This window comes from Daphnia magna, linkage group LG7 (assembly GCF_020631705.1).
Source record: "Daphnia magna isolate NIES linkage group LG7, ASM2063170v1.1, whole genome shotgun sequence".
Taxonomy (NCBI): Eukaryota; Metazoa; Arthropoda; class Branchiopoda; order Diplostraca; family Daphniidae; genus Daphnia; species Daphnia magna.
Genome location: NC_059188.1, coordinates 5,478,166 through 5,491,845, shown reverse-complemented (window position 1 = coordinate 5,491,845; position 13,680 = coordinate 5,478,166). Strand labels below are relative to the sequence as shown.

General features: G+C 44.0%; 1 protein-coding gene and 1 non-coding gene across 2 annotated transcripts; one reads left to right on the top strand and one right to left on the bottom strand.

Annotated features, from left to right (window-relative positions):
- Positions 1-6,312: 6,312 nt before the first annotated feature.
- LOC116928696 lies at positions 6,313-8,016 on the bottom strand. Its single transcript, XM_045176684.1, has 2 exons — positions 7,098-8,016; positions 6,313-6,977 (listed from the first exon to the last, which is right to left on the bottom strand). The coding sequence occupies exons 1-2, from the start codon at positions 8,014-8,016 to the stop codon at positions 6,313-6,315; spliced, it is 1,584 nt and encodes a 527-aa protein (XP_045032619.1).
- A 4,757-nt stretch (positions 8,017-12,773) lies between these two features.
- Trnac-gca lies at positions 12,774-12,845 on the top strand. Its single transcript has one exon. It is a non-coding gene; the product is annotated as a tRNA-Cys (tRNA).
- The last annotated feature ends 835 nt before the right edge of the window (positions 12,846-13,680 follow it).

Genomic DNA, 13,680 nt, shown 5'->3' with positions numbered 1-13,680 from the left:
TTACACATGTGTCGACAAAAAATTAATTCAGGGAATTCATTTCATAAGTTAGTACCAGGGGATTTCTAGCATCTAAAGAGGAATGAAATCCGCATCAATGCCAACAAACGGCATGCAAATGGTTCAAGCTGTTTGTGTACAATTAAAGAAATAAAAATACCCTTTCTCCATAAGCTAACATGTAAGAAACACCATGTTCAAAGATAGCTGGGTTTTACTTTGATGGGAAAACCAGCAATCAGAAAAAATTTTCAATCTCACCAATAAATAGAAAATTTTTTTGGCTATCAAACGATATAAATGTTTAAGAAATAGCTTATACATTTGACCAGAATAAGCGGGTCGGAGTCGTGCGCGTTTAACACGGGCGCTTATGGTAAAACGCACAAGCGTTCAAAGTGAATGACGGTTACTGTATATTCGTGCCGTAGGGAAGTTTCCATCCATTTGAAATTTCAAGCTTTGGGAAGCAGATGGCACATGCAGAAGTATTGTCGCACGGGCTGACTGAGCCATCCGAAAAAACGGCAATTGAGCCAAGGAGAGTTTTTTTTTATATCGGGAAGAAGGTAGGAATTTTCGGCATTATCCATGGAGGATCTCTTAGTTTTATTTGATTCCAGTGCGTTTGAAAAAGGGGTACACCATAAGCCGAAAGTTGAGATTTGCTGACCAAGATGTTTGGAGTGCTGCGAGCTTTCCAGAAAGTAAGGCTATGTATGTTTGTGAGGCGTTTTTGGAAAAAGAACTTTTAGTTTTGAAATTAAGGTTCATGATGTATTGATATGCCAGCCATTCACATCTGCAGCGGATGGAACACAAGCCTGAGTCGAGCCAAACATGAGCCCGAGGAGTAGACCTGGGAGCTAGTAGTATAGACCGAAGAATGGAATTTTTGATGGTGTCTAGCTTGTTCACCAGAGTCGATCTCGATTGGAGGATGACTAGATAAGAGAAATCGGTGATGCTTCGAACCAGGGCAAGGTATAGGTTTAAAAGTAGTTTCGGCTTGAGGTTCATGTTTCTTCTTATCAGGATTTTGAAGAGGTTATGCCTTTGTGCAACTTTACCAAATAGCTCAAGTAAGTGAGGCCCTCATGTCAGTTTTCTATCAAAGATTATACCCAAGAATTAACCTTCCTCTACATCAGGAATCCTTTCTCCGGGGCTTCGAGTTGGAGAGGCATATCGTATCCTCTGCGCCTACTGAATGAGATTGTAAAGGACTTGGAAAAGGAGATAAAGAACTTCCATAATTTGCACCATATGACAAAACAGGTAAGAGCTTTCTGAAGTACCAGACGAGCCTTGTGTAACAGAATTCCCATTCTTCAAGCATGGCTTCTTCACTTTATCTCCCCCACATCCCTCGTCACACAGTCTCCACTTGAACCCATCATAAGACTGCAAGCAGCAATAGAACGGACATGTTTCCCATCGACTTCCCAAAAGACACCTGCACCACCCGAAGACATATTTTTACATCAGCCGACTAACACGGAAGCACCCTCGTCTAGCCGGAAACTTCCAGAACACCTTCTTACATGTACCCACGGCTAGAATATTCTTGACCCTGCACCGCACGCGCCAGAACATTCCATCCCTTTTTAGATTAAGATCACAATGCATAGATAACCGTAGATATAGAAATATTTTTACTAATTATTCACTTAAACCCTAGTTAAGTGACCTGTCCGAACTGTCACCACAGTTCGAGGGTGGCTTTAACACAGGACTATTGAATACTAATTTATACCTCAAACTCACGCTTTCTCCCGTAAATCTCACTACTTTAAACTATAATTCTTCCAACCCCCCAGTGACTCATTCTAGCGGATGGGTACCCTTTAACCTCCCAAAAATTCGACTTAAGTGAGTTGGCAGAACTGTCAACTCGAGTCGGAGATGTATTTTGCACGGAGCCTTCTTTCCTTATTGTTTTCCTGATTCGGGTCACGGCCGCATCTTTTCCATATAAAAGGCCGTGTGAAAGATGGAAACCCCCAGAGATTCGCTAGCGCAGACCAGGTAGACAGATTGGAAAAAGCAGTGACTCGATTGATAGAAAACAGTGATCGTGAAAGAACCAGATTTTCCCATAATAGTAATATTAGGCAAGCAAATTCATACCAAACAAGCAATGGTTACAATCATACAGACAAAGTTTCAATACTCCAAGAAATGACAATACTCCACCTCCCCATTTTGTGAGTAACCCTCCAAACAGGTACCAGATTAACAACCCTCCACCGCGACCCTTCTTCACATCTCAATATTCCGCGCGCTCAGATCTGACTACCTGTCATACTTGTGGCATGAAAGGCCATGTAAAAAGGGATTGTAGAAACAATCGAGAACAAAATACAGATATGCGACAGCCCAAAGGCTTTTCCTGTCAGCAGATAGAACTAGGAGCGAATGAATGCATCAATAGACAACTGCAGCAAGAACCTAATCCTCCTTAAATCTTCCTGGTCCATCTCATGGACAAGGAAACGCTTAGGTACCCAAACCTCTTTTTATGGAAAAACTCGGCAGATTTCTCACATTACAATTATTCAAAATAGTTCAGCACCCCATATTTCCCTTTTTATTCATAAGATTCAATTTGATGCGCTGTTTCCATTCAATTGATACACGCGCTGCAAGAAACCTTTTCCACGAAAAAGTTTATAGATTATTACCGTTGGAAATGCAACTGGCCAGTGCTGAGATCGACACAAATTTAGATTACAGATTTTTGGCGTACAGAATAGAAAATTACAGACCCTAGGGCAGGTAAAGCTACCTGTCCAATATGGAGAATATATACTTGAACAAGAATTTATTTTTACAAGCGGAGTTTCTGAAGCATGCATTTTAGGCGTAGACGCCGCTTTTAAACACGAGTTCGTACTATGTGGACGAACTAAGACTATTTTTTGGCGAGAGACAAAGCAGGAAGAGCACCCGCTTATTAAATAATTTAATGACCTCAGTAAAAAAGACGATGACGTTCCCATTGACTTGCATGGTCATTAGAGCCAGAATGAGTAGGTCACAATATCGATTGCTTCCTGGCTTTCCGTTTCTGTTTACTCCTAGCAAAGAGCTACCGGATAGCAAATGATAAAGGGGAATACCATTTGCTGATTCGTAATATTTCAAGTAAACTCATTAATTTACCACGTTGAATTTTATTGGGCAATGTCGAAACAGCTTGTCAGTTAATAGGAAAAATTGACGTAAAAGATGCAAATGACACAATGCCAAATGAAGAACAAGTGGAAATCAACATTTGCATTTCTAACGTAGAACTTCAATATAAAAAACCGTTAATTAAATTATTAAACGATTTTAAAGACATTTTTGCTACAAAAGATTCCACTTAGGATGTACCGGTTTAATTAAGCATAGTATAGACACCCAAGGAAGAGGCTCTATCAGACTTAACCCTATCGAGCAGCAAGGAAGCATCAGGTCGAGTTAAGACGACAAATTAAGAAGATGTTGGATATAGACATCGCCGAGCTATCTACCTCTCCCTGGGTGGCACCTATTGTATTCGTAGAAAAGAAAGATGGAAGTTTACGATTTTGCGTAGACTATCGTAAATTAAACAGCTTCACTGTAAAAGATTCATTCCCTTTACCAAGAATAGATACCACCTTCGACCAACTACGGAAAAAAGTCGGAAAAAGAGTCGGAAAAAAGTTTTTTACGACTCTTGACCTAGCATCTGGCTGCTGGCAGATAGAACTAGAAGATTCAGCTAAACAAAACAGCATTCATTGTAGAAAATAATTTATACCAATTTAAAAGAATGGCTTTTGGATGATGTAACACTCCGGCTGTAACGCACCTGACGTGCTTGCAGGCGCGTTGCAGAGAAAGATAAGAGAATTTACTTGGGGGGAATTTAAGCACACTGTGTTTCTGTGAGAAAAACGGGGGGACAAAACGTAGAGGACAAACGTAAGGACAAAATGTCTTTAAGACGGGGCAGGGAAAATCAAAACGTAAAAATCGAATGGACTGACGAGGTAACTTGGTTATAAAAAGTACAAGACTACCAAAAACAAAACGAGGCCACCCGACGACGACTTAGAAGGCCCTTGCCTCCCACAGCCCTGCCCAATAAGGGCAGCAACGTAGGTGACAGCGGGCCTACCTGTCTACAGGTAAAGAATACAAAGAAAAAACGACAACAAAAAATAGAAAAAAATAAAAAAGAGAGGGAATCTTCTTCCGGCCACCGCGCCAACTATCACGTGTCTTACTGGGGCAACAACTCTCGGTAAGTCTCACGTGGGCCGCACAGCAGCTGGTGATGTTTCCATGAGTTGCAAATCACACAATACCGGAGATGCTTGCAGTCTCTTAACTTGGAATGGCCGGCTACCACCACCGGCAGAAAACAGCTTCAGCCGCTCTGCATTTGAGAGACCCATGAATTCTCTACATTCCGATGCAAAAACACCGCAACTGGATGATCCAAATTTCCCTAAATCGTGAGACAGGAAACACTTCACCGATGGGATGAACCTGGGTACCACGATCGGCCGTAAATCCATGTTGGCAGGCTGAGCGACGGGAACTCCATTTAAATTTTTTTTCTTTTCACGTAAGAGAGACCCCACAAACTTATGCAATAAAGTTTCTCTTTCTTTCGAATAGTGTACGTGTACGTTGACGAGATCTCGACCAACGTTGTCGATTTCTTCGTCAAGACTCACTATCATCTTCTGAGGGCGGTACACTTGTTTTACGGCCTCTTCCCTGGCCATCACGAGCAAATGTTGTTTGTCACGAAGGTTTTTCGTGCACTCACTTTCCATGTCACTCGATTCTTTAAGAGAAGCCTTTACTGATGGCACAGATAAGGGGGGACACTCAGCCATTTTAGAAAAACGTTTACATGAGCACTGTTCAGATGAGATGAAGGTTCACGTGTGAGTCGCGTGGTTCGTGGAAATGGTAATGCCGATCGTCTGCTAGCCTTGTGACCACTAAACAGTATCTGCGCAATTTAGCAGTAATTGCACAACCTGGCGGACGATTTACGCAATATTGTATGAAGTTCAATATAGGTGGCATCGAAAGTTTCCACACTACCTTTATCAACTCGAACAGCTGTTTTACCTACACAATGGCTTGTAACATGTATTAAGTTAACGTTTCTCTACAAGTAGGTGAGTTTTACACTATTTAAGTATCAGTACAATCCATTTTAACGTTTACCCCTTACTCTTTGGCCGTAGCTAAAACACAGAGCTTTGTCACAGGGCGTATAAACTGGTTTTTGTGGTTAACAAGCTTCACTTTAACCACTCTAACGACATTGTCAGCGGCACTGGGCATTATTTCTATCACTTTGCCTAATGGCCACTGCCCACGTAAGGTATTTGATTCAATAACAAGCACTATATCCCCCACAGTAACATTTGGCCCATTTTCGGCCCACTTTCTTCTTTCAGTCAGATGAGGAACGTATTCACGTAGCCATCGATTCCAAAAATGTTGAATTATGGCCTGGCTTTGCAGGAGTTGCTTTGCAGTTACGTCTACGTTTTCTTCATCTGATAATTTTAGCGGTGTATACGGACGTGCCCCACCATGTAGAAAGTGATTCGGTGTGAGGGGATCAGGATCGTCAAGATCCATGCTGAGATGAGTCAGTGGTCTTGAATTGAGCAAGGCGACTACCTCGGCAACGACGGTTCTTAAGAAACGATCAGTGACGAGGCGAGTCCCAATACTGATTTTCATCGCACGTTTGCACGATTGAACCAGTCTTTCCCATACTCCCCCGAAATGGGGCCCATCCGGAGGAGAAAAATGCCATTTTATCTGCTGACAAGACATTATGATCTGGAGTTCGTTGCGTCTTTCGACGAGCTCTTCCAGAGCCTGGCGAAGTTCTTGCTCTGCTGCAACAAAGTTTGTTCCGCTGTCGCTGTAAATTACCTCCGGTTTTCCACGTACACTGACGAACCGGGTGAAGCAGAGCAAGAATTCTTCCAGACTGAGTCCATCTGAAGTTTCTAGATAAACAGCCCTGGTTGTTAGACACGTGAAAAGACTGATCCATAGCTTTCATGCCTTACACCTCTTCCACCAACACGTACAGTAAGAGGACCGAAGTAATCGATCCCCGTGAAGGCAAAAGCAGGGCGATACGGGGTAAGTCGATGCACTGGAAGCGATGCCATAAGGGGCGGCATTGGCTTCGACGATCGGCGTTTACAAGGCCAGCAATTATTCACGACTGATTTGATGACTTTCCGCCCAGAAAGTATCCAGTAACGTGAACGTATACTTGCTAACAACGTCTCAGCTTTCCCACACTATCCGTTGAGTCAACAACTGATCTCCTGGTAGCAGAATGGGATGTTTTGCTGAGTAGTCTACCGGGGCGTGGTGGATACGTCCGCCTACTCGTAACTGTCCGACGTCGTCTAAAAATGGCTTGAAAGGACGAAGTTTAGACGTCAGCGGTAGTTCCAGGTTTTTTCTCAGGGCATAGATTTCTTCCTTGAAAGCTAACGGTTTAGCACGTTTGACGCCAATCACTAACGAGGTTGGCATTTCTAACACCGTTAACTCTCCGACTGTCAGTTTGTCCCCACGTTTTCTGGATTGTATATTTCTCACGAATCTCAAACACCAGACTAGAACTCTCTGAATTCTAAGCAAACTCGAACAGTTTTTTACGCATTGGACTACGGGATGATTCTCATCTTCTGTTTTTATTGCCAAGATGCGAATCACATTCGCGTCACTCTCCTCCGGTTCAACAATGTCAACCCAATTGTTCCATTCAGATGGATCGAGTTGCAAGAACTGCGGTCCTTGATGAAACTGGAACAACTCGTTTACGTTCTGTGGGTCAATACCCCGACTGCACAGGTCAGCAGGATTTTCGACTCCAGCTACATGACGCCACTGCCGACGATTGGTGTTTCTTAGGATTTTGCCAACACGATTGTTCACGAAAACTTCGAATTTGCACGTTCATGAGTAAATCCAACGTAACACTGTTTGCGAGTCGGTGTGAAAGGTAATGTCTTGTAGGTCCATTCCTAGCTCTCGACAAACGGTGAGGGCTATGTTCAGACCTTCAGCTGCTGCTTGAAGTTCCAGCCTAGGAATTGTAAGGGTTTTGACTGGGGTGACGTGGGTTTTCGACATGACGAAAGACACGCCTATCGAATGGTCTTCATAGACCGAACGGAAGTAAGCCACAGCTCCAAAGCCTTTTGAACTTGCATCCGTGAATACATGCAGCCGCTGCTGCTTACAGCTCCGCCGATGGAAACTGTAACACCGTGGCACCGAAAGCGTCTCCAAATTTTCAAGATGCTCGTACCAATGTAGAAAACGTTCACGTAATTCTTCGGGTAGAAGATTATCCCAGTCAATCCTGGTTTCATACGTCCAGATGTCTTGAAGAAGAGACTTCATCAAGAAGGTTACATACGCTACGAGACCCAATGGATCGTAAACACTGGAAATGATGCTTAGGAACGTTCGCTTGGTAAGAGTGTTAGGGTTTGATGACTTGTTGATTTTGAACGTTAACATGTCTCTCTCACCATCCCACATCACGCCAAGGGTTCGTTCAACTGGCAATTTATCCAGGTCGAGATTCAGAGTTGGTGCGAGCCCGAACTCACGTAAAGCTGCCATCACGTTTCTTGATGACGACGTCAACTTCGTGAGGTTAAAACCACCCAACTGAAGAAGGCTCTTCATTTGGCGGGCCCGTTTAACTACCTCATCTTTGGAATCGAAGGAGTCAAGGTAGTTGTCGACGTAGAATGTACGTCGAACATTGTCTGCAGTTTCTGGAAACTGGTCACGATGATCGTCTGCAGTTCGGTTCAGGGCGTAGATACAGGTAGTTGGGGATGAAATTGAGCCAAACACGTGAACGGTCATCTGGTATGTCAATGGAGCAGTACTGCTGCCTGGCGTCCGGTAAACAAAACGGTAGGTTGACTGATCTTCTTCGGGAACTTGAACCTGATGAAACATCTTCTCGATGTCTGCACCAACCGGGATGAGATTTCACCAGAACCGGATAAGAACACCCAACAAGCTAACCAGCAAGTTGGGACCCCGCAGAAGATTTTGGTTGATCGATGTTCCGCCATACTCGGCAGCTCCATCGAAGACAACACGAACTTTGGTCGATGAGCTAAACGGACTCATGACTCCGTGGTGAGGTAGATACCACGTTTTGTGGCTTTCCTTCAATGCCTCTTGAGTCGTGAGAAGCCTGGCATGTTTTAATGCGATGTACTCCTGGATTACGGCATCGTATTTTCGGGCGAAGTCAGCATCTCGATGGAAGCGCCTCTCGAGTGCATAGAGCCTTTTCAAGGCAGACGTCCGATTTTTTGGGAAGGTTTACGTCATCAGCCTTCCACGTCAAGCCGATTTGGTAACGATTACATACTTTTTTTACAAGACTGTCGAGGATACGTTTTCCTCGCAGGTCGTCTTCGGAAAGAACTGGCGGTTCTTCTTCGACGTCCTTTGCCTCGAGTTGCCAGAATCTCTTCACTAACTCGTTCAGGCCTTCGCTTTGTTCTTCTGACACAATGTGTGCGATGAACTGGATATCGGTGTTCTGCGGGCCCGTTGGACCACCCAGGCACCATCCAAAAGGAGTCTTGAAGGCGATGGGCCCTGTTGTTCCAGCCGGCGGCTTGATGGAAGCGACATGATCGTGGGCCTCTGCTACGTCGATTCCGATGAGTACGGTTACATCCTCCAGTTGAACGTTCGGGACATCAATACCACGTAGGTGTGTCCAAGATTGAAGCTGCTGAGGATCGATCGGAGAGTTCGACGCTACCTTCAATTTGTCGACGGCGTAAGCATGCTGAACTTCAAACTTGCTCGTTCCATCACGGGATGAAATTGAGAAGTGTACTACGGAAGCACAAACGTTAGACGTGGCCCCATCGTACGATACAACGTTGATGCGTTTAGACGGCGCAACGATTCTCAATTTCTTTACTACATCACTCCTTATCAGTGTGGTGTCACTTCCGGTATCCAAGGAACCGTAGGTGTCGAACCACCTTCCACCAACATCAATGCGGATTGGTACGATCTTAAAACGTACACGTCGCTTTAAAGGCTCCAAATGGGTAGCTGTCCCAAGGAATGCCGTCGATGTTGGCGCCGGTGGAGTGTGCTGATCTGCTGACTTCTGCTGTGGGATGAACTCAGCTCCATGAAGCAAGGTATGATGTCTCGAGCCAGTGCAACCACTAATGGTGCATTTGACGTCTTTCGGACACTCCTTACGTTCGTAATTGCCGGTGAGGCATAGAAAACACCTTCCGGACTTGAAGATTTTCTCTGCCCTTTTTTCTGGGGAGAGAGAGGTGAAGGCGATGCATTCGATAAGGTTGTGGGCCTTGCCGTGGCAAACCAAGCATTTCCAATGCTCCTTCTTCTCGGCTCTTCTCTTCTCCGTGTGCGGTCGGCTCCTTGGAGGCACGGTTGCTGGGGAAGATCCTGCCGTTACTTTCGAGCCTTCCGTTGTCGATACATGGCAAATGGTGGATACATGAGGAACGCTGGGTCTCTTGACTGGCTCCTTTTCATGGAATCTCACGTTTTTGGGTGTCGACGTGGGCAAAGACTCAAATACGTTTTTTCCATGTTGTTTACTCATGGATTTTAAAGTTACCCAATAATCCAGGTCAAGGATGTTCAATTCAGCTCCCGCCATCTTACGTTTCTCACTCCACTTGTCCCTCAGGTATGCCGGCAGCTTCGCTTCAATAGCCATCAGCGTAGTGCGGCTGTGAAGTTCCTGCGCATACTTGGATTGGGATAGGGTCGCCACTGCACCATGTAGACGGTTCGCGAAGGATTTTAGGTTGCCAGCTTCTTGATTCTTCAATGGCGGAATCTGGGGCAGGTCATCTAGGTACGTCTGATCCATAATCTCGGTTCGGCCATAAACTAAATCGAGACGTTCCCACACAATGGAATACAAGGAACCATCAGTAAGGCATTCATTGACTTCGTTACGAACGCCTTCTTTTAGGAAAACTTCAAGAATAAACAGGAGGACAGGGGAACCGTTGTACTCGTTTTCGTATAAGGCTTGGAATTTGGCCTTAAACCGCGCGTAATTCTTCGGATTTCCATCGAACGGCTGGATCGTGAAGTTCGGGGTACGTGGACGACTACAGCAGCCACCATGAGGGTGTTTGGAGCTGCCATTAGCAGGCTGGTGCTCAGAGGACGTGTCCGAAGATGCGTCGTCCCCAATAGAAGGGCCGCAGGCTGGATGCATGATAGGCAGTGGTCTCGAAGGCTGCTCTCGTGAAGAAGTGTCGGCGTCAAGCAGAGTCCTGTGATGCAGTACCGTGGCTTCGAGTGACTTCAAGGTAGACCGGGCGGAAACGTCTTGTCTAGCTGATAGAGTCTGTGGTCGGCTAGGTATACGTGCTCCTTGGTCGATGACTTGCTCCTAAATCGTTGTCAGGTGTACCTTGCTGACACCAATCTCTGTTCGAAGGCCCTCGATCTGTGCGTTTAAGTCTAACTTAACCGTTTCTATCTTCTGATCCATGTCGTGTAACGTCTTACGTGAGTCTTTAACCAACTGAGTGTTGGCGGCGATTTCAGTGGACGTGACATGGGAGCTGTCTATGAGCTTGCCTAGTTGCTCACCCATACCCTTTAAAGCCTTACTCAACGTTTTCGTGACTGACGTTGCGTTGGCTTCCATTTGGAACTTTGACTGTTCCAATTTGACATCCAGCTGCAACATTTGCTTCTGGAGGTGCAGGTTTAGCTGGCTGTTTTGTCTGGGAAGACCGGTTGGCGCCGACCGAGTAGACCTCTTCTGCGATAACGTTGTGCTAATTGTGACGTCTGAAGCTGACGTCCCAATAGAGCTGACTGAGTGACGAGACGACGTGGCATAACTAATGGCGAAGTTGAGGATTTCCACGTGATCGGTGTCAAATTGTACCTCCCATTTTTCACAGGCTGGACGTTGTGAATCAGTAATATCGGGCAAACTTTCCATATACTTGTAATGAAGATCTTTGACGTCTTCGAAGATACGAATTAACTCGGTTCGCCATGCTGCAACTTGCAACTTCTTGAGTCTGATGGCTCCCATCTTGTGATCTGCCACTGCTTTTCTGAGCTGATTCGTTAACTTCGTGTGGGCCGCTTTTCTTCTCCCACGTTTCTGCTTGAGATCGTTGTCTGGGAGGAGGGGGCCTTCAATCTTCACTTCTTCTGGCTTCATTTCGTCTTCTATAGAGATATTGCCGCCCGATTCAATACTCTCGGCTTTTGCTACGGCTTCACTCATGACGTAGAAACGTTCAAAGACAAGGAAGTAGTCACACGTAAACGGATGTCGATGATTCACGTAGATAAAGCGATGATACAGTCAGATACGCAACGCATGGTAGACCGGGCTCTGCCTTCAGGCTGGCGTAAACGTATGCCAAAGTCTTGCAACAGGGAATACCCGACAATTTTACTGAATCTTAACACGTTTTACTAGGGATGACAAGAGAAATGCACGTGTTCTTAAATCCCGGTTTTCGGCACCATTTGTAACGCACCTGACGTGCTTGCAGGCGCGTTGCAGAGAAAGATAAGAGAATTTACTTGGGGGGAATTTAAGCACACTGTATTTCTGTGAGAAAAACGGGGGGTCAAAACGTAGAGGACAAACGTAAGGACAAAATGTCTTTAAGACGGGGCAGGGAAAATCAAAACGTAAAAATCGAATGTACTGACGAGGTAACTTGGTTATAAAAAGTACAAGACTGCAAAAAACAAAACGAGACCACCCGACGACGACTTAGAGGGCCCTTGCCTCCCAAAGCCCTGCCCAAAGAGGGCAGCACCGTAGGTGACACATACCATGTTTTCTTATTAAGGTCTAATTTTCTTTCTGCTAAGAAACCAAATTAGCTGTTGTTTAAAGTCTCTTTATTTTATTTAACGTGATCAAGCATCGAAATTGGATTTCTTGCCGTTTTTGAACACAAACTTTCTGCTATTATTTTGTATGCTTAATAAATTTAGGGAAAGATGAGCGAATAGTGAAAGCAATTTTGAAATACAAGATCCCAAATAGATCAGCTTAGCTTATCAACGCATTGCTTCATGTCCAATTCTAATCAAATTAAGAAATATTTGATAGAATCAGCATAAAATTTGTTATTTTGTCCTCTTTCTATGCGATCAAGGGGGTAAAGCTCAGTGGTAGAGCATTCGACTGCAGTTGGAAAGTTCCCCAGTTCAAACCTGGGCGCTCTTTTGTGATTATAATTGATATAATAAAAGATACTGAGTGAATAAGCTTACGGATTATGGAATTTCCTAGACTATATGTACGTACTCAAGAAATACTTAAAAAATTGAGTTAGTTCTGAAATTGTACGTACGGTTATTGAAGCACACCATGTTTTCTTATTAAGATCTAATTTTCTTTCTACCAAGATACCAAATTAGCTGTTGTTTAAAGTCTGTTTATTTTCTTTAACGTGATCAAGTATCGAAATCGGATTCCTTGCCGTTTTTGAACACAAATTTTCTGCTATTATTCTGTATGCTTAATCAAATTAGGGAAAGATGAGTGAATAGTGAAAGCAATTTTGAAATACAAGATCCCAAAACAGATCAGCTTAGCTTATCAACGCAGATCTTCATGTCCAATTCTAATCAAATTAAGAAATATTTGATAGATTCAAAACAAAATTTGTTATCTTGTCCTCTTTTAAACTGATCAAGGGGGTATAGCTCAGTGGTAGAGCATTCGACTGCAGATCGAAATGTCCCCAGATCAAACCTGGGTGCCCCCTTGTGATTTTTTTTTTTTTTTTAATATTACTAGGCCTACTCATACTTGAGTGTTGCCTGTGCTCATAAACTATACATGCATGTTATCACGCCAAAGATAAAATTGGAGACATAGCTTTAGTAAATATAATAAATTTTGATATGTATAGGAGCAGGGGTTTTGCTTTTGATTTTCTTTGTTTTAAATTTTACGAAATCGGATTGAAACGATAGTTGGAAGGTATTGTTGAACTTCAAGGCGGATAAGTAAGAAATGATAGTATGGTGGATTTTAGTTTTTAGAAGACGAGTTTAGATTAAAAGATGTGCGCTATTACTACGGGTTTCACTCTGCTCTTTTGTGATCTAGTCGCCGAGATTCCTTGATGAACTTCAGAAGTGCTTTCCAGATGGCTGATGACGTTGCTAATGTTGCTAGTGGGGGTGGATAGTCCCTTTCTTTTTTCAGACAAGCTTCTTTGAATGGTTTCCTTTGCGCCGTGAACAGGCAGCACGTGAAAAGGAAATGCTCGATGGACTCTTCTTCGGTGCCACAGTCACACACTGGTGACTGAATTTTCTTAATTTTGAAGAAATGGCGGTTTCATTGACAGTGGCCTGTCAACAGCTGACTAATTTGGTGGCTGATGTATACACCCTTTAGCAGATATGCATCGGCTGGAGTGGGGAAGAAACTCCTTGTGATGGCATCTTTAGTAGTATTATCGGACCATTCCTTTTTCCACAGCTTTTGAATCTTGTTGCTGATTTTAGTTCTGAGAGTGAACAGCGACACTTCTGTGTTTTTTCCTAGACTGGTAGTGTTGGACTTAGCGTTATTTAAGTCGGTCAGTTCTC